This window comes from Toxoplasma gondii, chromosome XII (assembly GCF_000006565.2).
Source record: "Toxoplasma gondii ME49 chromosome XII, whole genome shotgun sequence".
NCBI classification, from domain to species: Eukaryota; Apicomplexa; class Conoidasida; order Eucoccidiorida; family Sarcocystidae; genus Toxoplasma; species Toxoplasma gondii.
This window is the reverse complement of record NC_031480.1, coordinates 2714599-2741021: the sequence shown is the minus strand read 5'-3', so window position 1 is coordinate 2741021 and position 26423 is coordinate 2714599. Positions and strand designations below refer to the sequence as shown.

Genomic DNA, 26423 nt, shown 5'->3' with positions numbered 1-26423 from the left:
AGAAGAGTTTGTGAAACCTAGAAAGTCCGTTTCACAACGTGTAAGAGAGAGTCTAGCTTCACTTGCCATCTCATCGGTGTTGCGTGCATGGTTCTCTCGGTCTCTTCTCAGCAGAAGACGCGTCCTCCCTCCACCCTCTCGTGCTTCCCTGGGTTGCCGACATTCCTCTTTTCCCTCGAACCTGTCTGTTGCCTGCTGCTCCCTTCTCGACCTTCACCCACCTCCCTCTGTTGTTCCCCACTGAAGAAAAGAGTCTTGGCCGTGACTGAAGCTCAGCGAGTATTCATTTCTGCATGTCGGAGCGCAGCGGCGGCCTTGGAGGCGCCGCACCAGGCTCCTTTGCAGAGGCGCGGAACGAGGGAAGGCGGTCTGCGCCAAGGAGGCCGAGACTTCTTTTCTTCTCGAGACTCGTGCGACTCTCCTCCGTTTCTGTCGCATCCAGACGAACCACCGTCTTCGCCAGGAGGCGAGAGAAGCAAATCTGCGCAGCTGCTTCCCCCGTAAAGGTTTCCACTCTCTCTCATCACTAGCCTGCACCTCGCGTTCTCTTTTCTTCCTTCTTTGCCCTTCTCTGTATCTTCCTCTCTGCCTGCTCTCGGATCCTTTGCATCTGTCTTTAACTTTCGCTGTCGCGAACTCTTTTGCTCCGACCCCTTTGCCGTCTTCTCGCTCTTTCGAGTCTCACGCCAATCCTGAAGCCTCTCCGTCTCGGCCTTTCTCTCCTGTTCTTCTCTGTCTGTCTCGGTCTTTCTCTCCTGTTCTTCTCTGTCTGTCTCGGCCTTTCTCCCCTGTTCTTCTCTGTCTGTCTCGGTCTTTCTCTCATGTTCTTCTCTGTCTGTCTCGGTCTTTCTCTTCTGTTCTTCTCTGTCTGTCTCGGTCTTTCTCTCCTGTTCTTCTCTGTCTGTCTCGGTCTTTCTCTCCTGTTCTTCTCTGTCTGTCTCGGCCTTTCTCTCCTGTTCCTTGCCCTCCCGTTCTGTTGTTTCGGTGAGGCTCCCTGGCCTGTGGGTGTCTCCGTCCTCTCTTCGGTCCTCGGGAGCGGCGGCCCTTTTTTGCGACGGGGCGGCTGCTGCAAGGGCGAGATCCCTCTCGTAGTTGAATATCTCTTCCCAGAGCTCACGGCGTCTCTGCTGCAGGAGACAGGCCAAGAGGCGAGCGTCTTCTGCAGAGAACCAAGGGAAACGAGCGAGACACGAGTCGACGTCGGGGAGTCTCCGCGACTTCATGTGGTGCGCCGAGACCAGCTGCGAGGTCCACATCGAAGAAAGGGAGTTCAGGGAAGCTCTGGGGCCTCTAGACGTCGAAACAGCGCGCGAGGAGACAGGCGCCATGCTCGCGGAACGCGACGTGAGGCTCTTGGTTTGGACGCGAGGCGTCAATGGCAAGGCCCGAGAGGACACCGAGCGAGTCTCGAGCGGTCGCAGCTTCTCCAGAGTCCTGAGGCTCTCGAACGGCCTCAGACGTCGAAGATCACTGCTCTCCGTGACATCACGGACTGCTTCTCCCTGTCGCGCAGAAGAGACATGCGAGACGGAGGACCGAGGCGAAGAAGTACGAGAAGCACGAGAAGTACGAGAAGTACGAGAAGCAGAAGACGCAGGAGAAGCAGAAGACGCAGGAGAAGCAGAAGACGCAGGAGAGACAGAAGAAGAGGCTCCTCTGGGTGAGGGCGAGCGCGGACAGAGGTCCATGTTCTCTCGCCGGAACTCGTTTTGTCTCAACGCTGTCGCCATCGGTTGACACAGCAGACCTAGCCTGAGGCGCGTGGAAGTCAGCGAGGGGCCTTGACCGTCGTTCTCGGTTCTCCCAGGCAAGACGTCTTTCCGCTCTTCTGAGTGCTTCAGAAGAAAGGACGGGGATTCCCGCTGCACAGGTTTGACGTCTTCCCGCGTTTCAGATCTCTCCCGGTTCTTCCTCGCGAGAAGGAGAGCCTGCAACCTCCGCAGCTCCTCCTGTTCACGCTGAAGGAGACGGAACGGGCATGCGTCGCATCTTCTGCAAATTGTTTTTCCTGCCTCATGCAGGTGGAACAGGTACGCGGGGTAGCCTCGGGGCTGGCGGCCGACGCGCGTCTTCGACTTTAAGCCGAGGGTCGAGCCCCAGGGCGGCCGCGCAGAGAGAAAAGGCCGAGAAGAAGAGAGGCTGAAGGACGAGAGAGAAGAGGAAGACCGCGATGAGTTGCAACAGAATGACGGCTGCGCAGAGGCGACGGCGCGCGGGAGAGAGAGACGAAGCGAGGAGACTGGGGGGCGACGAGGCGCCGTTCCACGGGCGGGAGAAGGCGAGGAAGAGCCGCAAGAACAGCGAGAGGAAGAAGACTTCCGAGACAAGTCGCCGAGAATTGGTGAAGAACTGGAAGAGGACCGGAAAGACAATGGAGTGGACGGGAAGTTCGTCCGGGCGGTCTGTATCATGTGGGTGGTAGGCAGTTCCGTGAAAAACGAGGGTGGAAGCGAAGACGGCTGAAACGACGGTGTACATACACCCGGCTGCGAAGGGCGTGAGCAGCCTCTCGCCTCTTCAGTTCTCTCTCCGTCCTCCAAGAAAGAAGACCAGCAAGTCGAGGCATAAGAGGGGGAACGCGACTCCGCATTCACATTTTCCGAAACCCCCAGCGCGCCAGGAGACGAGGAATCTGATCCCGCGAGGGCAGAGGAGAGAGACGAGCGAACGTGTGACGGCGAAAGAAGCTTTTCAGCGAAGGTTTTGCAACTCCGAGAAGGGAGAGGAAGCGACAGGCGTTTTATGGAAAGACAGCGAAGAGCAGAGTGAGGCGAAAAACAGACTGTCTGTGAATCGCCCGTCTCTCTGGGGCTCCCAAATTGCGCGTCGTCGACCTCGTTCCTTTCACTCTTCGCACACCCTGCCGCGTTTGTCTCTTCTGCGAAGATACCTGCGTCTTGGTCTTCTTCTTCCCCCGGTACGGCCTCTGCAGGGAAGAGGGGATTGATATTTCTCGACAGAACGTCTGCGAGACACCTCGCCTTCGTTCCAGTGGTCTTCCTCTCTTCTGCCGCTTGCTCGCCTGTCGACTGATCTCGCCTTTCACAACGAAACTCCTGGTCCCCCTTCAAAGTCTCTTCCTCCCGTCTTTCTCCCCCCGTTTCCTCTTCTGCTGCCTCTGCCTTCGTTCTCTTCTCTTCGTGAGTCTCCTCCCTGATCTCGCCCTCGCCTCTCTGCTCCCTCCGTAGCTTCGCGTTGCAGTCCCGATTTGCCTTCTCTCCTGCCTCCTGCCGCACCCTTGAGCTTTCCTCCTCGAGTTCGAGTTCCGCCCCACGGTCTGCTTCGCCTCCTCGCTCTACGCCTCCATCTTCTCCCTTTCCCAAGGGTTTCTCAGCTTCCTTCTGCGACCCAGGATCCTCGAAAAGTGACGCAGGTGGCTTGCGGCAGAGACAAAATGGAGACTCCTCACAGGTCGAAACGATGAGAGACGGACGAGCCTCCTGACTCTCGCCGTCGCGCGCTTTCGGGAGAGAGGCGCAAGACGTCTGGGAGCTTCCATTTCCGTCAGCGGCGCGGCCACAGGCTTCAAACGCCTTTGGCATTGCATACACGCCCGCCTCGTCCTCCGCGGCGTCTCTGCTGTCTTCGTTCTCGCTCCCGGTCCTGCTTGTCTGGTCATGAATCGCTAGCGCATCCTCTTCGTGGGCAAGATGGAGGTTCCTCTTCCCAAGGTCGAGAGAACGCGGCCGCTCGCGAACAGGAGCGGAATTCGAGAAACCCCCTGTCTCGGCATCAAGAGACTGTGGGAGGACATGCCTCCCCGCGTTCACTGTCTCGCCTTCCTTCAGAAATACCTGTTCTGGAGCTCCTTCTCCCAATCTTTTCGCTCTCGAACCTGGTGGAGAGACAGCTCGGAGCGCAGCTAAGCAAGGCGACGAAGACGCGTCAGAGGAGAAGGAAGCAGCGGGAGAAAAGAGAGAAGGAGAAGGAAATATTGCTTCTCTGGGTTCACGCTTTTGCTCTGCCTCTCTCGTTTCTTCACCTTCGTCGCTTCCCTGCCGCGCCTTCTCTGGAGACGAGAGAAGAGAGACGGTGGAGGGTGGAGGGGAGACAGAGGGAGGAGAACGAGACTCGACCGCAGCGACCTTTCCTGCAGCCTCGTCGAGCGTCAAGGGAAGAGGGTTTGACGCACAGCGTGCAGAGGAGAGACAGGACAGAGAAAAAGCGGCTTGAGAAGAGACACCAGGGGCGACAGTGTCTCCGAGACGCTTCTCACCTGTTGCCGCGAACGCAGGAGAAGGAAGGGGAGATGGAATGATACTCGCTGGCGCCCAGAAATCCCCCTCCACACTTGCGACCTCCTCCGACAGTCCTTTGACTCGTCGCTTTTCTTCTCGTTCTCCCTCGCAGTTCCTTTCGCTTCCTTCTGCATCTTTGTCGCACTTCGTCTTGTCTCCTTCTGCCGGTTCTCTCTCGCATGTTGCTTGCTTCCATTCTCTTCTTTCGTTGTCGACCTCCGCCTTGTCTGGAACGCAGGGAAGGCTCCAAACAGTGCCTGCGTAGCCTCCGTCGCATGCCGCTTTCTGCGAGAGGGAGACGATGGAGCGGAGGCGAAAAAAGCAGAAAGAGACAGCAGAGCACCCAGACGCAACGCAATGAGGCATCGGAAAAGCATGCGCTGCGAAGAAGCCACCAGACAAACAACATTGAAGCCCACGGACCGAAACAGTGGAACTGCAAGTGAAGACGTCATTTACTCAGCTGTTCGTCTTCTTTTACGTCCTCTGCCGCATTTCTTGCATCACATCGATGTTCGTGAAGGCTGTGTTTGTCTTCATTCATTCTTTTCTCTCCAAACCCATCTAGGTCAACTCACATCTTCTCCTCTCTGCGTCTGCACAGCTGTTAACGAGAAATCCCCTCTCCCCTTCCTCCTCGCTCACCCTTCTCCACCTGTTCTCTCCCAGTCCTCGCTTCTGCTCTCTTCTGCACTGCCTCCTGCAGTGTGTTGAATTATTCTGTGGTTCGTCGCTGAACATTCATCCCCCTAAAGAAAAGGCGCCGTTCAGGGCGCCTTTCCCCGCTTCTCCAGCTAACGTTGACCTCTCTCTCGAACCTGCTTCGTCTCTCCCTATTTCTCTCCTTCTCCCCCTCTCTCGATCTCTTTTACCTCCCTTTCTGCCTATGGACCTTTCTTCCTGGCCGCCTCTCTCTCGCTTCACTCCATTCTGTCGCCCTCTACATCTCCCCTGTCTACCTCTCTGAGGCTGTCTACTCATATTCCCCCCATTTATATATGTACATATAGGTGTGTATTTGCATATATAGGTATGTATAGGTATGTATAGGTATGTATATGTATATATATGTATGTATCTATATTTATATATATGTATGTATATGTATGTTTATGTATATCTTACTACCAGCTTGCATTTTACTGTCTTCAGTTAGCGCCTCTTCTAAGGCAGCGGCTACTTGCAAGTTGTCTTCTGGTCGCTTCCCCTTCTCGGGGGCCTCGCAGGTCTCTTCTAGCAAGCTGCGACGACAGAGAAAATCGGAATTCCTCGCGCGAAAGGCGAGATGAGAAAGTGACACTTGCAGCTTCTCCTTCTTAAGACACTGGGGACTACTCGCGCAAAGAGAGAAAGAAGAGAACTCGAAAAGGAAGAAAACAGGAGAAAAAACGACGCCAGGGATCTCGGCCTTTCCAGTGGGAGCTGTTCACGAGGAAGCGTTGCGACATGCCTGTTGCTTTCAGTGAGACATCTCTGGGAGAGCGTCACTCTGTTGGCATTTTACAGAGCACAAACTCTGCGCGTTGCCTCGAATTGCTCGTGTCTCTTGAGGCGACAGTCAACAGCTGAAACGACGTCCGAGAGACGCGAGAGAGGAAAAGAAACATCTTGCTTCCTCGGCATTCCCTCGATCCCGTCAGCACCAGTGGAAGCGGCAGCAGAAAGCCGGCGCGGAACTCTCTCGATTTTGGATGCCCTTCTTTCTGGTCTGTCTTGCCGATGTGGAGAGAATAAACCGTCCTCTCTTCTTCGCCTTCTCTCTCCCTGACGCGAACTCGTTGTTTCGTTTTTCCTTTTCTGTTTTAGTCTCTCTCATGCACATCAGCTCCACACGATGCCGCCAGACGGACTGACATGGAGCGAAAGAACGGGGCGTTTCCTGCGCGACTTTGGACTCGGCGAAAGAGCAAAAGAAGAATCGAGTCATCACAAAGAACGTATTATCTCTTTCTTCGAGCAACCACGCTGCCGCTCGAGAGAAAGTATCTGGGGTCTTACCGATGGCTGAGGCGCTTCGACTGCGTCTCTGAGGGTGCCTCCTCCACATGGCAGAAAGGTCGGAGAACGGGGAGAACAACCTGGAGAGAACTGCTGTCTTCTCCTCTCTTCTTCTCGTTCCTCGAACGCCTCCTGTCGAAACCAGCCTTCTTCGTACGCGGGGGACGCGCCGCTCGTTCGGGCCGTCGCCTCCCAAGAAGGGTCTTCTCGCCCCCGTCCGCGCTTTCCCCACAGATGCCCTCGGTTGTCTCCAACGCTGTCCTGCAGCTCTTCGCGCCCACACGGCAAAATGGCTTCGTCGTCGAAGGAAGGAGTCGACGAACAGGGAAAGCCTCCTTCGTCGAAGGAAGGAGTCGACGAACAGAGACGAAGCTCAGACGCACCGAAGCTCTGAGGATAGTTAAGGCGCCGCTGGTCGACCGCCTGGCCGGCATGCCGAGGCGAAGATGAAGAAGGAGGAAGACGCGCTCTTCTGCGTTCCTCCCTGTCTCCGTCTCGTGTCCATCGCTGCGGCGAATCGTCGTCTACTTCCCTGCAACTCCCGAACGACTCACGCGACTCGCGAGGGCGCATCTCCCCCGCGTTTCCTCTCTCTCCTCTCCACAGCTGGGGGCTGAAGTCCCTGCACTGGGGACCGCTCTGTGCGTCGAGGCGAGAGTTGCCATTCCGCGAAAGCTCTCGGCAGAAGACAGGGTGACGGCGACCTCCTCGGCCACCGCAACTGGGCGAGGACGTCTCGCGGGGACAGGAGTATCGTCGGTCGCTCTCTCCCGCCAACGCCCCACTGGAGACACCCGAGTCAGATGATTTGAGGTCCTCGCGCGGGGGCGAAGGCAGACGCTGAGGCATATCTCGACATCTGTCAGAGTGTGCCAAAGATAGAGAAGACAGAAGAGAAGAAGAAGGAAACGAAGGAAGAGGAAGAGCGGCCGGATCTCCCAAGAGATGCTGAAAACCAAGAGACAACCCACAGTACCACATAAACATTTTTTCGCCAGATTTCTTTCGAGAAAAAACGATTCTTCATTTCCAAACGAGCTGTTCTGTCCTAATCAGAAAAGACTTCATCCCTTTTTACTTCGAATACCTCTCCCGCCTCTCTTAGAGTTGGAACCGAATTCTTCCTTCCGTCTTGAAAACGTCCTTTTCAGTCTGCATGCGGAAGCCTGCCAGATTCCCCCGACATCGACCTACTCTCCACCAGACTCACCTGTCTGAGTTCGCGATTCTTTTTCGACAGTTCGCGGCTGCGCTTGCGAAGAATTTCATTTGTCTGGATCGTGCGAAGAAGCTTTTCTTTGAGACTCTGCACATGCTCATGAGAATAGGCATTACGGTCGGCATCCCGCGCAACAGCCTCAACTGCCTGCGCCGCCTCTCTTTGTCTCCTCTCCTCCTGGATGTACGGTGACGAAGGAGAAAACGACTCCTCGCCGCCTCCACAGGACTCCGGAATCCTCGTCGTATCCCTTCGTCTCCCTGTCTCTTCTCGTCTCTCTCTCCTGCCTCCCAACACCCCACACCCTACCTCGCCTCGTGCAGCTCGATGGCCATCGTCTCTCTCTCCTCTGTCTCCAAATTCTCTCGCTTCTCTCTCTTCTCCTTCGCCTCTGCGTGTGTCTCCGTCTTCCTCTTCAAGGAGCTCTTCGTCTGCGAGAGCTTGCCAGTTTGCATGTACGCAGTTTCCGCGATGGCCTCTCGCTGCTGTCTCTTCTGGAAGCCAACAGCAGGCTGGAGGGATCGCTGTTGGGGCGGAGACACACGAGACAGAAGCTCCATGAGACGGACCGTGTGGGGATTCGCATGGAGACAGCTGGTCTCCAACAGAACCTCTAAAAGAGAAGGGCGAAGGCGGACAGGCGGAGACAGGCTCCGCTCTTCGACATGCGAGACGCGCGTGGCGCATGCAGGCATCGATTTCCGCGGCTGTGCGACTTGTGACTCTCAGATCCTCCATTTCCCTCAACACAAGCGACGGATTCTGTTCCCCTATGCGTAGCTTCTCGACAAAGCGAGGCTCGTCGCTCTCGTCTCTTCTCGCTTGCACGGAAGAAGTTCCTTTCTCTCGCGAGAACGAAGAGACAGGCTGTCTCTCTCCACACTTGTCCCCAGTTTCCGGCCTGCAGGCCTCCCCACAGAGCCGTCGTTGGCCCGGACCAGACGCAGCTGCCGGCGACGCTTCTTCAGTTCTTTTCTCAGGAAGCATGTGCGAAGCAACCCGCCTCTCCATGTCGCTTGGTTTCCTCTCATCCGGAAAACTGTGAAGACTGCGACCATCCGTCAGCCTTTGATTCGCTGCGTGGCCAGGCGCAAGCAAAGGACTTTTTTCCTCTCTTCCCTCCCGCCCGTATCGCGTGTACGTACACCCGAAAGACAGGCGCTCCAGACCCGACGGACTCACGTCGTCAGAGCTGCGCTCGTTCGGAATGGACACCGAGGAAGAAGCTTCTCCAGTTCGAGAAGATTTTCTGTTCTCTTCTCTCTTGACCGAAGGCGTCTCTCTGTGTCGCTTCTCTCCCTCTCCCTCTCTCTGCCGAGCCGCGCGAGGACAGCTCGACGACGGACATGAAGAAGCAGAAGATAAATTCTCAGGTTCTTTATGGCGACTTCCTGCGAGCCTCGGTCCACCTGCGAGCGTCCTTCCTTGGTCAGAGGGAGCGTGGCACACTGTGTTTTCAGTGACGGGAGGCCCTCTTCCGGGGATCGGATTGTGCCGGCATCTGACCGCTTGCTCTCTTTCTCCACTTTCTTCTCCCGAAGAACAGTTGCGACCTTCGCAGCGACGGTGGCAGCAAGGCTCGACTCGCAAATCGTGGGCGTGAGGAAACCTCGAAGAAACTCCCGCACACTGTTTACAACGAACGCTGGAAGGCGACAGACGCAAGGACGGAGACAGAGGCTGCAGCTGTCTGGCGGCGGGGGGATGCTGAGGCAAAACTGAGAAAGGAGACGTCGGATGGCCTTCCTGGATGGCGACGAGCCTGCAGAAGAAGGCCGCAGAAGAGAAGAGGGAAGAAACAAGAACGAAAACTCAAGAAAGAGCAAGAAGAAAGGAGAGCGGAGAAGGAGGACGATCAGAGTGGCTCGCATCAGAGTGGGGAAGAGGAACGGGGCAACAATTGGCGAAGGAAAGAAGAATTGTCGGGCGACTGGATCACAAAGACAAGACCTCTGCGAAAAAGCGTACATGACGAAAGATACAAAGAACACAGGAAAAAAAAGAGAAAAGACAGACTGCCATATACAGTGATGATAATTAGTGGTGGAAATGGATCTGCATTCACAATTACTGGAATTTATTTGTATATTTTCACATACATTGACATGTCCTACACACACACACATATATATATTATATGCGTATTTGTGTATATATCTGTATCTAGAGGCAAGCTTAAGGGACGACGCGTAGGTCGAGAGCCCCATTGAGTTCTTGCCGGTTTTCGCTATCTTTCATAAATGAGAACGATACACCTAGTTGAGAAGATCTAGAGATAAAAAACTCACACGAAGCAGTGAACGTGACCATGCGGAAGGACACAGAAGAAGATGTGTGACGAGTCGAAGAGACGTACGAGGGCTGTGGAGGACGTCCCCGTGTCTCAGGATTTCTGTGCTGCGTCGCACATCCCGAGTCTTCCGGTCTCCTCGTTTTTCCTTCTCTTTCTGTTCTCTGTTCATCTGAGTGCTTGCGAGGAGAAACAGTGGAGGGATCTGACTTCTGTTGAGCCTCCGCGGTATTTCCTCTTTGCTGTCGAAGCTCAGGGTCCACGCGCTCGTGACAAGACGAAGAGGCGCCGAGAGAAGACAGAGAAGAAGCGGCGCCCTCGCACTCGACTTTCTTCTCGGTCTTTGCCGGCGCCGAGGACGAGCTTCCGGAGGCCAGCGCGCTGAAGGGGAAGGGAACCGACGAAGAATGCGAAGAGGAGATGGACGAGGAAGAAGAAGAGGAAGCCTCCGAGAACTTGAAGTCTGGAGGCGGCCCGCCTTGCGACCCCTCCCTCGAGAAGTCATGCGGGCGGTAAAGAGAAAACGAACTCGAGGAGGACATCCCCGTGTTGCTGCTCTTTGCTGCTCTGCTCTCTCTCTGAGAAGCTGAAGCGTTCGATGAAGAGGACGGAGACACTCTGTAAATTGCCACGGGAGAAGGAGTCCTTTTCCGAGAGATCGTGCTAAGTTTGGCGTTCTTCATCGTCTCCTGGTGATCCGCGCGAGATGCACCCATTGACGTTTCATCCCTTGAAACAAAGTTCCTTCTTTTCTCTCCTCCGGAGGCCGGAGACACGCAGGTCCTTTCCCCTTCCCCTGGGCGCGCCTCCTCAGACTCCGAGTTTCGTCGCGGTGTCTCCCTGTGACGCGCTCCTCGATCCAGAGTCGCTCCACTGTCGGCACTCTCGGGAGTCTTTGACTCTTGCGATTCAGGCCGCGGTCGAGAACGAACTCGAGTCTGTGGTTCTTTCTTCTTTACCGACTTCGCCTGTCTGCCATCATCTCTCCTCTCCGTTGCGCGACTCGGGTGCGAGCCAGAAACCGGTCTTCCTCCAGTGGCTCCAGCGGTGGAGGCGGGGGCGCCGCGAGACGCGGACGCCTGCGGTGTACGTACACCCGAAGTCTTCGAGCCCAGAGCCGCCGGGTGTGCATACACCTGGTTGACTGAGACATCCGACTGGGGAGCAGACCGCGAGGAGTCCTCTGAAGAAGCTGAGTTCGAGCGTTTTCTTCTGTGACCGGATTTTCCGGGAGGAGAAGTCTCTCCATCTCTACGCGACGAAGTTGGCGACGAGGCATAGTCGCGCGATCGTGAGGTCCCGCTTCTTCGTGAGCCTTCTGAGGAGGTCCGGGACTCGCCAGAGAAGGAAGACCGACTCGTTTTTCTGCCTGCCCCGTTGCGGGGGGAGAAACTCGAAATCCGTGTTCCCCGTTCCGGCGTGGAGCGCCTTGAACGACGCGATGAAGAAATCGATCCAGAGCCACTCTCCCCTTCTCCTCTCACAGACTCTTCTTCCTCTCTCTCGTCTTCCTCTTCTTCTTCTTCCACTCTCTCGTCTTCCTCTTCTTCTTCCTCTCTCTCGTCTTCTTCTTCGTCTTCCGCTCTCTCGTCTCCCTCTTCTTCTTCTTCCTCTCTCTCGTCTTCCTCTTCTTCTTCTTCCTCTCTCTCGTCTTCCTCTTCTTCTTCTTCCTCTCTCTCGTCTTCTTCTTCGTCTTCCGCTCTCTCGTCTCCCTCTTCTTCTTCCGCTCTCTCGTCTCCCTCTTCTTCTTCTGCGCTCGGGTCTTGACTGTCGGAGGATTCGCTCCCTGAGTCTTTGCGGGGGTCGGGCGAGTGCACGGCCTTTCCGGAGTTTTTCATTTGTCTCGCTCGAGCGAAAAAGGCGGACGAAGTGATGGATTCGTCGTTCTCTCCACTCGGCAGTCCCTGCAAGTGCCCAGCCTCGTCTCTGGCTGTGAACCCCATCGGGCCTCGGTCGGTCTGTGCCTGGCCTTGCGCGCCCAAGGAGTCAGACAGAAAGCGAGACGCATTTTCGTCCTTTCTCTCCAAGTCCCCTGCAAGGCCCAGAAAGGCCTCTGTGCCGCGAGACGCCGAGGAGCTTCCACTCTGCGAAGGAACAGCTGGGAAGCTCGAGGGTGCGCTGTCTCCCCCAGACTGCCGGCTGTGGGCTCTGCCCTGGGGGCCTTCTCCGAAGCTCCCGAGCTCAGAGTCTCTTCCCTGCCTCTGTGTCGCCTCCAGAGACCGCGCGTGAGGCGGGAGGCCGGGGAGCGCATGCTGGCGGCGCTCGGACTCTTCGCGCATGGACTGGAGTCTCGAGGAAAGGCGCTCGAAGAAGTTCGCGGCCTCCTTCGCCTGTGGCGCTCCGCATGCCCTGTGAGACTCGGAAGACAGCGAAGCCGATGACGGAGAAGGGAACGAGGGCCGAGAGGAAGCGAACTCAGAGCGACTCTGGAGAGGAGGTCCCTCGCTATAAGTTAGAACGTTCACACTCGACACAGACACAGATTTGCTGGATCCGCTGGCGCTGCTGCGCATGCGTTGGAGGCTGCCAGACGTTTCTTCTTTCGACCCAGAAGCGGCGGAAGGACAGGAAGGTGAAGATGCGAGACAAGAAGAAGAGTGCGACCGCTCAAAGGACTCTCCTGGAGAGCCGCTGCTTCTGGAGCGAGGACCCGATAGGGAAGAGAAGAGATTTCCACTAGTGTCTGTTCGTTCGGCGGAGGAGCTCCACAGGGCGGAGGAGGGATCGTCTTCGGAGACAGAAGAGGTGACGCGTCTCCGGGAACTCTGGAGGGAAACCGAAGGGAGCCAGAACAGTTCTGAAAAGGCATTGGAGAGGTTTTTCTGAAAGAACGCATGTTTGACGAGCACAGGAGGGCAACGAAGACAGAGGAACGGACGAGGAGACAGAGAAACGAAGCGGAGAAGGCAGAAAGGGAGAAATAGACAAGACACGGCAGACGACTTCTTTTGCTTACTGCGTCCACGCATTCTGCACTTGGCGCTTGGTTTGTTGAGTCCTGCCGAGAAACGTGGTTTCTTCGCGAGAGAGAAAGACCGTGAGCTTTGTTTTTCAAATGAAGAAGGTTCCCGCACAAGCGTTCCTGGTGGATCTTGAGAGTCTCTTGCTGCTGTTCGAGTTGCTGGCACTTCATCTCCGCAGCGGCCTTGGCGGTGGCGAGGACGAGGAGCTCAGCTTCTCCGGCTTCTTTCTCGCTCCGGAGCGCATGCAGTTCGCGGGTCATTCGCTCGTGCTCTTCCTGGTGGAGGCGGCGCTGACTTTTCTCGCGCTCTGCAAAGATCTCCTTCTCCTTGCGCAGCCGACAGTTGAGCGTCTCCAAAGCCGCGAGTTGCTTCGTGAAGGAGGCGCGGACGCGGTCCAGTTCACTGCGCAGTTGATCCTTCTCCCGACCTAGCCGGAGAGTCGACTGCTCCGCCTCCTCGACTTGCTGGCGAAGCGCGCCGAGCACGCAGTCCTCCTCGGCGTCGCGCGCGCGCCTCAGCTCCTCGGTCATCGACTGCAGGAAGGCGACTTCGTTCCGCAGGGCCTCACCCTTCACTTCTAGCTGCTCGACTGCGGAGTTCCTCGCCTCCAGCAGAGTCTGCAGCTCCGCGATGCGAGATTCGTATCCCCGAGTCTCAGCCTCGTACTCGGCCACAAGCTCCTCCACCTCAGGCAACTCATCCTCTGCGGGAAACCATGCTGAAGAAAGAGAAGATGGCCGCGACGCAGACGCGAGCAACGTCGAACCGCAGCAAGACGCAGAACAAGACGAGGAGGAGGAACAGGAGGAAGAACAGGAGGAAGAACAAGAGGAGCAAGAGGAAGAACAGGAAGAGGAACAAGAAGAGCAAGAGGAAGAACAGGAAGATGAACCAGACGAGAAGGAAGAACAGGAAGAGGAACAAGAAGAGCAAGAGGAAGTCCTAGAAAGAGAAGATTCTGTATTTCTGTTTCCGTCGGTCTTTTTCGACGCCGAATCTGTTTCTTGTTTGTCTTCGTCTGCCTCTTGATCACTTCGCCTGCTTCGATAGCATTCTTCCACTGCCTGTCTCCACCTCTCTCGATCTTCCTGACGTCTCTGGTGGAGGAGCCGGACCATTCGCTGAGCGACCGCAGCTTTCTTCGCGGCTTCCAGGGCCTTTGAGCGAGACTCTTGCAGCTCCTGCCTGCAACGCGCGAGTTCTGCCTGCGAGTCCGCAACAGCCTGCAGAGTGCGGCCGATTTCTGCGTCCTTCGAGTTTAGTTCTCTCTCGCTCTCCCACAGCTTCGCCTGCAGCGCGTCTCTCTGGCCAACGCTGGGTCTCTGTTTCTCCCCGTCGGGAGGCGACAAGGCCGCAGACCCATTCGGAGCCACCGTCGTCGCCTCCGACGCGCCGTCTCCCGAAAAGCAGTCCGAAGAAGACGAAGATGATGAAAATGAAGAAGAAGAGGAAGATGAAGGTGCAGACGAAGACGAGCATGAGATTGGTTTTGTTTTGGGAGACTGGCAAGTAGCTTCGAGGAGTCGGCGAGTCACATTTTCGAGTTTTCCGAGCACCCTTTCGCTTTGATGGAGCGAGTTGGACACGGCTGCTTGCATCGCCTCCTCGTCGCTCTTGGCGAGTATTTTGACTCTGGCAGCTTCGTACGCCTCGAGGAGTTCTCGAGTTTCTTCCTCCGCGCCGGCGCGTCTCCGAGCGGCTGCACAACCTCCACGACGGCCCTCCTCGCTCTCGCCTCGCCCCTCTGAGTCAGCGCCCCCCTGCGGAGACAGCGCGCGTCCCCTCTTTGCCACAGGAGCCGAAAGAAATGTAGAAGACGGCTGCATCATCTGCTTCCACCGGAACGCCTCCAAGTCGTTCGTCAGTCGACTCCATGCGCTCCCGTCGCCCCCCTCATTGTTTCCGAATGGTTTCACAGCTGCGCTCGCAAGTGCTGGGACAGCCACTCCCCCCCTATCTTTCGTCTTTTCTTCGGAGACGGTCGGCTTCTCATCTAAAAGACTCCTTCCCGGGTCCCCAGGTCTTGTCTGTTTCTCCTGTAGAGTTTTCTGTGGGAGGCCGAGCCGCCGCACGACGAGGTCGACGCGATCGAAGGCTTCCGCACTCGGCGCCTGGAGAGCCCAGGCTCGCAGACGTTCATTCTCGCTGCCTGCAAAAGCTGAGCAAGAGAGCGAGGCGTCTTTGGAAGAAGTTTCGAGGCGTCCGGCGGAAGAACAGGAGGCCACAACCTCCCTCCCGCGAGGCGAGGACAAGCCGTCTGCTTCATATGCTGGAAGCGTCCATGTTTCGCCGCCCCCGGGAAACGGTCCTCGCCTCTTCGCGGGGCTTCCTTCCATGCGTTCCTTCTCCACGCGTTCCTTCTGGCTTCCCTTTCGCATCGCGTACCCTTTTGCCTCCGACTTGCGGCTCTCCAAAGAGCGACAGAGAATGCCCCCATCGTCTTCGTGGGTGACACATCTATCTCCCGCGTCTCCTTTGTCTTCGCCCGTCTGATCTTCTCCTTCTCCGTCTTGACTCGATTCCTTCGCGTGAGTTCCGAGCACACTGCCGACTTGTGAACGGCTTACATGGCAGGTTCGGAGGAAGTCGGCGAGTTGGGATCTTCGGGGAACGTTTCCGTCACAGTCGTTGAACTCCTCAATTGCTGTCCATCCCCTCCGGTCCTCCACGCCTTCCGGTCTGGTCTGCTGAGACAGCCGTCGACTGCCTTCTTCTCCGTCTTCTCCTCCATCGGCTGCCTCTTCCTCCTTCCTGCCTCCTTGCCTGCTGTCTAGGTTGCTCAGGACGTTCGCCTGAGCCTCGAGGCGCGCGCCGTAGGCTGCTCGACTGCATGCGTTGTTGGGTGCCGCCGAGCCGAGGGACTGGGAAGAACAAGGCGGACATGAGGGGGAGGCATCGAAGGCATGGCAAGACGCTTCTCCACGCGTCTCCACACGAGAGCCGCGAGGCACAGACACCCTCCCAGATCGCCAGTGGTCGAGGAGCTGATTGAGTTGCTTTGAAGAAGGATGAGGCTGGAGAAAAGAAGGCGCCAGGGGATCTGCGCTAGACGGCGCGACGCTACAGGTGTGTCTCTGTCTTCTTTGGAGACCGCGAGAGCCCCTCAAGCGCAGACAGTCGGTCTGTTTTTCGCTGCTGTGGAGACGCCCGAGCGAAGAGGAGACAGAGGAAGGAGACACGTGAGGGACGGTCGAAGAAGAAGGGGACGCATCGAGGGGAGCACTCGCCTCAGAAAGGGCCGCGCTGTGGTCAAGGCAGTGCGCCGCGATGAGCGACTCTTTCTGAATCTCGGAGAGCGCGTCGATGATGCGAATTTCGCGACTGACGTCGACAAACAGATCAGTTCCAGCGGGTGTACATACACCTGACTCCTTGTCGTGGCGGAGGCAGGCGTCGTCTGTGTCGAAACCGCCCGGGTCGCGGCGGCCGAAGGAGAAGAGGGGAGCAGGAAGAAGAGAGAACGAGCAACTCGGCCGCCGAGAAGAAGAGGCAGGAGGCTGATTGGGGAGAAGCGAAGATAACGACGCAGACCTCGTAGGTCGTCTGTCGCTTCCTGCGTTTCGTTTCTCACTCTCGGGGAAAGGCGGAACAGAAGACACGCAACAGGAAGAGCGGCGTGGAGCAGGAAGGAGAGAACTCCCTCCTTTGAACCGAGAGAGGTATGAGTCTCCCCGGTGTCTGTACACCTCGCGCAGAGAAGGAGAGAGAAGATCGGACCCGAGCACCGAAGAGGCAGCGGGGAGAGAGACAGAGAGTAGAGACCCCCGGCGAGTGTCCTCCCGGAATGAGACGGACTCCGAGAAAGCGCTGGCACTCCTTTTCCGCGCATTTTGAGTCTCTCCCTTCTTGTCTTCATTCGAAAGAGCCAAGTCGTTTGTCCCCTCAGAGTTCTCCGCGCCCGCTCCAAGATGAGACAGAGGCGGACTCGAGCAGTGCCCATACACACAAGTTGCCTCCACAGAGAGTCGTTGTGGGGAAAGGTGGAGACGCCCGAACCGAGTATAGAGACCCCGTTGATCTCTCTGTGCTTTCCCGGTTTCTCGCAGGCGAGAAGGCGCCACGAGGGATGGATGACAGACGAAACACTCAGGGTATTCTTCAGGATTGAAGGAGGCCTCAACCTGATGCTCCAGGCGCGCGACTCTGGCGGTCCCCGAACCGGAGGACATTCGGCACACAGACGTTGTCTCTGACGCAGACGGGGAGACGCGGAGCAAGCGGCAGGCGGCGGAGTCCCGCTGTTTGGAGTGCGTCGAGGAGGAGTCGACAAGACTCTCTGCCTCCTTTCTCCGTCCTTTCTTCTGACTCAACAGAGAAGAAGACGAGACGGAGAGCGGGAGAGCAGCTCCAGGGCGAGACGACGAGCGAGAAGAGGAGACGACGCCACTGGACGGGCGGAGGGAAGGCGACGCAGAGGAATGAGACTCAGTGGCAGAGTAGTCGCAGGAAGACGAGATCGGAGAGGTGCATGTGCCAGACGAAGAGTCATTATTTTGTCGGGAAGGGAAGTTGACTCTCACAGTCGCCACTCGCTCGGCAGTATCCGTGTCTCGTCTTACACACGAGTCTCTGAACGACGACAAATCGTCCGGATGCGAAGCGTTTTCTGTGCGATTCGGCTGGTGAGAGCTCCCGGGGAAGCTTAGCAGGCGACTCCTACTTGTGCCGGACACAGAGAAAGAATCTCTGTCCACCCTCCACGTTCCCCGAGAAACCGACGCTGAGGAGCTGTCTCGTGATCCCCGACAGAAACTGGAGCTGTCAGAGCTCGCGCTCCCGCTGCTCGACGAGTGACTGCTTTGGCACCAGTCATCCCTCGCTCTCCGCGACGAGGAAGACTGAGACGAAACGGAGGTACTGTTCACCTGGGAAGAAGAGAGTCGACCGCCGGCGACGTGCTGCTCTGAGGAGGAGGACGACGAAGCTGCGGAGCTCCTGGCTGGGCTGCTCTCCACGCTGCGCGAGGACGCAGAACTCGACATGGTGGCCTCAAGAAAAGGCGAGCAAGGAAGGCAGAGAAAAGGGGACAAAGAGGCGAAGGGAGTCCGTTACAAAAACAGTTGCCTTGGAAGAAAACGGAGAAGCGGACGCCAGTCTGCACTCTCCTGTTGGCGGCGTCCGAGTTGTCTACAGTGATCCCAACTGAGGGGCGGAGCCTCGCCGGCTTTTGAAGACGCTCGTCAGCGAGACATCTTCCGCTCCTGGAGTGGGCAGAGAGTCAGAAAGGAGAGAGACGAAATGAGAACGGTTCTGCATGCAGAGAGAATGTCGAGAGGGACGGACCAGACCAAGTCGTTCGCATCTCATCCGAAGCCGTTGGGTCGTTCGGTGAAGTGCTCATACACCGCAGGGCCGGTGCTGCACCAGGCAAGTCTTCGGTCCTCAAATCTGAGAGCGCGCTAAAACGAAACGCTGAACTTGCATACATGGCATTGTAGTGTTCAAGAGCAAGACATCAAGAAGCCGCACAATTTGTATCTCGTTCGCAAAATTTTTCCGTCCGGCGAAAGACGGCTCAAAGCGACTGCGGCACACACTGCTTCGTAGCAACACAGAAGAACTTCAGTAAAACGAAGGCGAAATCGCCGCTTCCCGTTTCCACAACATAGATCCAGGACCCTCCTTCGACCGCTCGCCGACGACGATCATGTGAGGCGTCGAGGAGGTGCTCGGAAGCGGTTGAACTGCGGGGCAGCTTCGCCTGCTCAGACGGCGGAAACTCGAGGAAATAACAAACACCCGAGAGGAAAAGCAAACAGCATTCTGTTAAGGCAGCAAGAAATACAGGAGCCACAAGACGCGCGCACCTGCTGCGCCTTGAGGGGTACATGGCAGCGGCTGGCCGCTGGTCACACTGCTGCCGCGAAACCAAGACGGCAGAAGCGTCAAACTGGAGGTTTATGGATTTTTAAAGGCCACTGCGGTCTTTGCATCTACGGTTAAGGCGAGTTCAGCGCGCTACGCTGTCGAGATGAATGAGAGCATGTTGATAAGAATCTCCTCCGGCTTCCTTCTTGAATCGCCGCATCGATATGAGTTGTAGATTCGAAAGCGCCGGAAGGGCAAAATACGGTTGAGCGAAGACGAACGCGGCCGCCCGGCTCTCCTCCGCGCGAGTGCGTAGCAAGACAAGGACTCCGTAGTGGTCTTTAGAGATTTTTGGAGGAACACGAAGACCCCCTCCGAGGTAAGAGAAGCGGAAATCAAGCTTAAAGCCGAGGGTTCATTCTTATTTGCTGCAGACGTGGGCCATTTATTGTTTCAGACCGGTGACCAGGCAACCGCGGGACGCTGCACGAGACAAAGGAAGTCCTAGACTGCATTTGCGGGTGGTCGCTGGGGGCGAAACGAGGCCGAGCGCAGGAAGAAACACACAATTTCCCGTCGGCTTTCCCTCGTTCTGTTTCGGCTTTTTGAGACGAAAGTAACGGGCTACGTAGTTCTAGGTTCGTAGGCCAAATCGGCGGGGAACAAGACACACAATACTCTGGTTTAGCGCACAGTCGTGGAAAACTGTACGCTTTTGCAAAGACACTGAAGAAACGAACTCGAACGCGGCTTCCCCCACGAAACCGCTTTCGTTCATGTTCTCGTGCACACTGCATTCTGTTCGCGCCTGACGAGATTATTTCGCCGACTAGAGGCCGATGGACCGGCGGTTGCCGTGTCTTCGTTTCTTACGGAGGTTTCCGTCAGGAACACACACACGAGTAGAATCGCTGTTGAGGGGCAATGTGCATCAACGCTCTTTGAACAGGGGGGGATTCCTGCTCTACTTCGGACGAGAAAAGAAACGGAGATGCTCTTCGCCCGTTGATAAATGTACCAGCGACAACGCACAGATTTCAACGGAATTAGGTTTGGTATCTTCCCTTGGACAAGTTGTGATCTGCGTGTGGTCGGCAGACAAATGCAGTGACAGCAAATACACGCAGACAAAACAGCGACACACCCTAACAAAACATGTCTATTGTAGATGAGCGACCATCGCGCTGACCAGAATCGCCTCCGTAGCGTCAGTTGGTTTTCTAAGGAAAAGTGCGCAGCGATCAGCTAGCAAGAGGCCTTGCAAAATCAAAAAGAAAGCAGAGAATGTCACCCTCCCCTCGGTAGTCTTGAGTCCTAAACGAACTTCGCACTACGTTTCTTTTTCCTCTGTTCACAAGCATCAACCCAGTCATATGCATAGCAAGGCTTTCGCCGAGAAATGAGGACGGCTTTGCAGATTCAACAAACAAGCTCCAACTTAGATCACACGCCTGTTTGTGGATGACAGCTTGGGGGGCAGATCACCTGCAAATCCTCCTAAGAGGATGTCCGGGGGGTCTCAAGTAGGCTACATGGAGACCATGCAGAATGCCTAGCTAAGCAGTGGCTGAAGCGAGTCTAATAACCAATACCTCATGTGGACACACTCATTTTCTTCGGGGAGCATGGTGAGACAGATTCAGGGTCAATAGGGGACAAGAGTGCGGTGGAAACACTAGACGCAGTTCTCAGAAAACGTCGCAACAGTCAGCTGAAGAGGGAGCAGCAGTTGGCGAGGCAGCGTGCATCAGCCTCCCGGCATTCCCAACTGCAATGGCGGGGCAGTGGCAAACAGTCAGTGACAGAGCAACGTATGCCAGGGGTCAATAAGAAAGTGTCTGCTGTATTCTTGCCAAATGCCCGGTGCCTTTTTCCTGTTTGCCTTCTCGATAAATTTATCAGCGAGGCCGTAAATGGCAGAGAGAGGCGAACAGGAATGTAAAAACAATCATCGTCTGTACAAACTAGCCGATTCTACTGCAGGCTAACCCACAAAGGTATACTGAGGTTGGAGGTCGACCGCGAGCTGCCTGTACCTTTCTTTGTGTTGAGAACGCAGCACAGTCTGTATCCCTTCAATTAAGCGCTCTTTTGCGTGCGACTGTGCGGCAAAAACAAACCCCGAATGGAGTCACACATTGACAGCGAGACAAAAGACTGACAATGTCAGTGTTGTCGCTGGACGACAGGCCTCGAGAGAGACCATGTTTCACGAGTGCTGCAACCGTGAACTCTAGCATAAATCAGGAGTCTGTTTTGCCTTACCAGCTTTTCACGGAGACGCCGGAACTGTTGTTTCCGTAGCCGTAGCTGCCCATTTGCCTACAATACTTTTTTTCGGCTTTTTTCGTCCCTCCTTGCCGCCCGCCACATCGGGCAGTGCCCTGCAGAATCCAGACAGAACAGCGCAGCCACCAGAACGGAGGAAAACAACAGGTCGTACCGTAGTCCCGCGCCAATCCGTTCCTCTAGACGGCACAGATTCAGCAAGAGTTACCGGCATTTCCAAAGGGTCCCTTCGATATCTCTTCCGTACATGCCAGTTTTCGCCCTGTCGGCAGTCCCTCCCTCTTTGCGGATGCCTGACGAGACAAATTAACTCAAAACGTTGAACACACCTGTATGCCAGGCAGATGCAATATGACGATTAGGATCTAACTTCGGCATGCATGTGTATCTGCAGATGTCACGAGCCTGGTATCCCAGTCTCTCTGCCGAGTCGAACCGTGGCAGGCATGGCTCGCGCGGTACGGACTCGCAAGAAGGGGACTCTTTCCCTTCTACACTCCTTGCAAAATGGCACGGAAGTCAACCCTCCACCGATCCAGAGCCACTCCATTTCCACTAAACTTCCATTCTGCGCCTCTTTTTCAGGGCAACCTGGCTCACCTGCATGTGCGTAGAGACATGCGGGTGGAGACATCTTGAGTGGCTAGCAGTCTGCGCGACCGGAAAGAGAGAGGACACAACGAATCTCTGCGGCGCTCGCGTTGTCTGTAGCTCATGAGCGGTGAACTTCTCATGACTGGAACTGCTCACCACTTCGCCACGTAGGCCGTTGAGTTCGTCCATATTTTCAGAGCGAAAATCGTGGCTCTCTCTGTCACCACTGCTTTCAGAACAAAACTCACGGGAAGAAACTTGAAACGCGGACGCTCTGTCACTGGCAAAGTGCCGGCGTTTTGCGGTGCGGCTTTGTCACCACCGGGTCTTCCTCATTTTCCGTGGTGAGTGTTTGAGAATTTCCTCCCAACTTTTGCATCTCCTTTCGCAGCTTCCACGTGAAAGCAACAAACCAGCCAAGGGTGTTGTCTTTCACGCATTTTACCGACTTGTTCTTCGATTCATTCCTTTCTCTCGCGCCGCGGTGGACGGCGTTTCAAATCTGCCGGGGTCAAAGCGGATCTCCGCGGTGACCGCAACTTCCCGTTCTCTGATTTGCCTTGTATCTGTGCTTCATTGTCACTTTGCTCATCTTTTTCAGTATCCATTTCTGAAAAGAACCGTCCTTGTGATCGTCTGTCTCTAACTGTTTCGCTTTTTCTTCTTTGCTGCAGGCAGTCTGCCCTACAGCCAGTCGACGGACCCTCTGATATGTATACTGTCCTACCGAACGAACCCATGCGCCTCGCACATCCGCATTCGGACGCAGCCTTCGTTTCATGAACGTCTCCACATGTAAACTGCTTTTGATTGCCTTTTTCCTCACGCATCTGGCGCCTGTATCGCGCCATGTGAGGAAATGCGCTCTTCCAGCCTGCGAGAACTTTTTTGCGACTCGCTTCCCCTTCACGGTCTTCCACGTACCCTTCATTTCTCTTGTCCCTTTTCTTCTTTCGCTTCCTCTCCGTCACGTATCAGTCTCTCCGCTTCGTCTTGTTTGTCATCCGCTCGTCAACCGCAGTTGCCACTCCCTTTGTCTCTGTTTGTCTTGGATTGCTACTCCGTATCTTTTGAAAGACATCTTGACCAAGAAGGCGAAGAAGCACGAACTCAGAGACCAAACCTACCGTTGACTTTTCCCTCCCCAACCTCTTCGCATCTCTGAGCACATGAGCAAGGGCGGTGACCAGCGGCAAACAGGTCTCGTCTTCCTTGAGTCTCCTAGTTGTCTGTGCCTGCAAACATCTCTTGAAATGCGGGGACAAGCACAACCTCGAAGAAAGACGACATGAGAAATAGATTTCGTTCGTCTACGTTTGTCTCCTCGCCTTTTCTCCAGGTTTCTTCGCGGCACCACGAGACGCAATGTTGACGATTCCATTTCTCCACCTTGTCTGTGTTGGCCACACAAAGTTTTTCTCCGAAGTGGAATCTTTGGCCTTTCTCCTCTCGAGATCTCTTCTCCGCCAACCGTTCTTTTCGGCTTGACTGCGAGCTTTCGACGCAAGTTGTTCTGTCTCCAACGCCGCACCGTCAGACACCATGGAAGTCTGGGTTCGCTCTGTGTTGTCCTGCTGCATCTTCATGGCTGCGATGCTCGCGGCTGCGGCGGGGACGGGAGGCGGCGCGCTGTACATCCCCGGGTACGTAGTGGCTCTGAACGATGTACACAAAGCTGTTCCCCTGTCGAAAGTCACGATTTTCGGAGCTTGTTTGGTGTCGGTCCTCTTCAATTTGGGCCGAAAACAACCCTCTGGAAACTTACTGCTCATCTCGTACGAACTGGCAGCGATTCTTGAGCCTTTTACGCTGTTGGGAGGCGTTTTGGGAGTTCTCCTCAACATCGTTATGACCGACATTCAGATCATCAGCTGTCTCGTCCTCGTCCTCTCCTTCACGACCTACAAAACTACGCGCAGAGGCCTTCTTCAATACCAAACGGAGTCGCGTCTACTCGCGGAGAGAGCCGGTAAGGACCGGAAGTGCAAACCAACTTGAGGACGAAACACAGTTGAAGAAGACAGCGGTTCCACTCATCTTTCCAAGTTCTCATATTTGTGTAGGTACCCTTATCGACACCACTATTTCTTCTTCACTCTGCCAGCTTCTATAGCGTACTGTTGGACTGTTCTACCGGGTTGTATCCTACGGCTTCAGTGCTCTTCCGCGGCATCTGCTAGCCTCTAGGCGGAGTTGCCGGACTGCTGTCATCACTAACGTTGACAGCGACAGACAACGTATATCCACGTACATGCATATATACACAGATACTTATATATGTATTTATATATATATATATATATATGTATATACATATATATAAGTAGAGTGTAACACAGTGCTGTGAGCTTTCTTACGTCCCACATGGACGAGGAGATAAGGGGAAACGTTTCGCGTCACATCGCATCCAGAGCTTCTGGGTTTTGAGCGGAGTTTTGTTCTCTCAAGGAAAGTAAACAAAAGGTGAAGAAACGCAAAGAGAGGCTTGGGTGTCTCATTGACTTGTGTATCTCGAGTGCGAACATGAATAAGGATGAGCCTGTGTGTGCGTAAAGCGTTTTTTTCGCCATTTCGCCTGTAAACCTCTTGTTTTCTGTTGTGTCTTCCCCATTTCCCCTGATTTCTTCTTCGGCGCCGCCTCTTGCGATTTCTCCTCAGCCGTTCTGTCGAGAGAACACCACTCGCTGTCTACACGAGACCGAGAAGAAGAAACTTCGTCGCTGCTGGCGGAAGAGGAGCCGCGCGCCTCCTCGGCACCCGCGTGCGGCGAGAACTTTCTTGCGGTGTCTTCGCTAGCTGAAATGATGGAGACACCGCAGGTGCTACTGGATCCGCTTCCGGAGGGTTGCGAAGCGGACGATTTGGGAGCGAAAGGCGAGGCGCTTTTGCCCTCGTCTTCGGCAGAAAGTGCAGTGATTCTGAAGGAGCGCAGAGAGATACTGGAGGCGAAGCACCACCCTTCGTGGATAAGCCTCGTGTACCTGATTTTTGACGTCGCTGTCAATACACTGTGTCTCCTGGCGGCAGGCGGCCCTGTGGCCGTCGTCTGTGGGGAGGCATGGCAGCAGGCGCTGATTTTGTTCCTGATTTCTTTCCATGTCTTTGCAACTGCGCTCTACGCCCGGTGGCTCCTCAAATCGAAGCGGCGACGAGAACAACTGGGGATTCAAGACGAAGACGTCGAACACGGGGGGCTCGGCTGGGTGTCCCCGCGAACGGTTGTGCTGTACCCTTTTCTCTCGCTCTTGGCGGGTGTCGCGGCTGGGTCTCTCGGGATCGGAGGCGGCCTCATCAAAGGGCCTTTGCTGCTGGAAATCGGACTCAACTCGCTGTCTGCAGTGACTACGGCGAACTTCATGATCTTCTTCACTTCTTCTGCCAACGCACTGCAGTATGCGACACTGGGTCGCCTGAACTTTGTGGACTCACTGAACTTTTTCCTCGTCGCCGCAGCCGCAGGAGCGGTCGGCCTCATGTGCGTCACCAGGGCTCTGAAGCGGACGCGGAGACAATCGTACCTCACGCTTCTTCTCGCCTTCACGACGCTCCTCAGCATGGTCTGCATGCTCTTCTCCTTCGGCTATCACCACTTCCGGTCCGTGGCAACTGGAAAAGAAAAACCTCTGACAATTCAGGACGCTTGTCAAGAACGCCATCGCCTCCTCTTTGTGCACTCTTGAATAGTCAGTCACTGTGTATAGTTTGTGTGTATCTTTCAGTGTGTATTTCGATGGGTTCATCGACATTGTGTTTCCAATGATGCGCCTGTGTGTCTTGGTCTAGTCCGAAGATTTTTAAGCGCTCCGTGGGAACAAGGAAGGCCAACGCAGAAACATTTTCTTCCACGATTTGGGTTCCGTCTCCGAGGGGGCGAGGCGCCCTGGTAGAATGCAAGGTTGCATTTTTTTCAATTGTTTTTCCAGTCTCACCAGACACCGTCTCTGTACACACCATGAAATAGGATGGAAGACTCTCACTTAAATCCTGTAGCGATTGGTTCCCTGCCGAATCGTTGCTTCTATCTTTTACTAGAAGAGACGATCGTGAAAGGGAGATTGAGGATCTCTACCTTCTCCCGCCGATATCCGATTACCATTTCTTTTATTTTTCTTGCTTCTGTTCCCTAGCTTCTTTTCACGTTGTCCTCTTTAGATCGTTGTTCCGGTTTCCCTCCTATGTTGTCAGCTGCCACTTGAGGGCGGATTCTGAAAACATTCTGAAAGTTTTCTCCGACTTTCACATCCGCGAGCGAAGCAGAAAAAAGAGAGAATGGAGCAAAGCTCTCTTTTTGGGTTTTCTTCGAAAAGTGTCTGTTCTTGTCGAGACAAGAAAAGACGGGGAACACGGTCGACGGATCGAAAACGCTGACCGCGTCGCTGTCGAAACCAACCTCTCTGTAGTCCTTCTCTTGCTTTCGGGGTCTTTGGTTTTTCAAAAGAACTTTATCAAAAAAGAACAGCAAACCACACATGAGGCAGGAGAGCCCTCCTCTCGTCGCTTCTCCCACTCCAGCTTTTTCTCGGTTCTGCGCCACTCTGTCTCCTCGTCCCGACGCACTTCATTTCCACAAGTCCAGAGTTCCCTTTTCGCTCTTGCGATATTTTTCCAAGGCTGAAACTTTTACGGAGAAAACTGGACTTTTTTCTGCGTCTGCTGTGTGCAAGTCGCGTGACGGGAGGGATACGGTCGCTTCTGGCCCCCCTGGCCCTGCTTCAGCGAACGGCGTACTACTCCGAAGACTTGCAGACTTCCCTCGTACGCGCAGTTCGTCCGGCACTCGTTAATGATCGTACAGTCAGCTAGTTACTGGCATACGTGATGTTCCAATAGCAACATGCGACAGGGGAGAGCAGCCACCCTATACCTTGCCACCGGACTGGTCCTGGTCGACTGCTGCTCTTCCTTCGAAGACACCTGCGACTTCTCTGCGTCAGGAATCACAGATCGCTACACGACTCACGGCCACCGGCCATCTCCGAACTCAACGAGGTTTCCCTAACGAGCTTGAAGCACCTTCAAAAGAC

At 55.3% G+C, this 26423-nt stretch overlaps 3 protein-coding genes across 3 annotated transcripts; 2 read left to right on the top strand and 1 right to left on the bottom strand.

Annotated features, from left to right (window-relative positions):
• Nucleotides 1-122: 122 nt before the first annotated feature.
• On the bottom strand, nt 123-17690 carry TGME49_246190 (hypothetical protein; the record flags this gene model as incomplete). The annotated part of the gene is made up of 5 exons (XM_018780775.1): nt 123-4523; nt 6237-7184; nt 7447-9217; nt 9812-12510; nt 12702-17690. 5 exons carry the CDS (start codon nt 17688-17690, stop codon nt 273-275), a joined length of 14658 nt encoding a protein of 4885 aa, XP_018634913.1. The 3' UTR covers nt 123-272.
• Nucleotides 17691-21251: 3561 nt separating this feature from the next.
• On the top strand, nt 21252-23198 carry TGME49_246182 (hypothetical protein; the record flags this gene model as incomplete). The annotated part of the gene is made up of 4 exons (XM_018780774.1): nt 21252-21263; nt 21689-21743; nt 22074-22194; nt 22739-23198. The coding sequence occupies 4 exons, from the start codon at nt 21252-21254 to the stop codon at nt 23196-23198; spliced, it is 648 nt and encodes a 215-aa protein (XP_018634912.1).
• Nucleotides 23199-23217: 19 nt separating this feature from the next.
• TGME49_246178 (hypothetical protein) lies at nt 23218-26423 on the top strand. The gene is made up of 2 exons (XM_002366985.2): nt 23218-23368; nt 24058-26423. The coding sequence occupies exons 1-2, from the start codon at nt 23248-23250 to the stop codon at nt 25077-25079; spliced, it is 1143 nt and encodes a 380-aa protein (XP_002367026.2). The 5' UTR covers nt 23218-23247; the 3' UTR covers nt 25080-26423.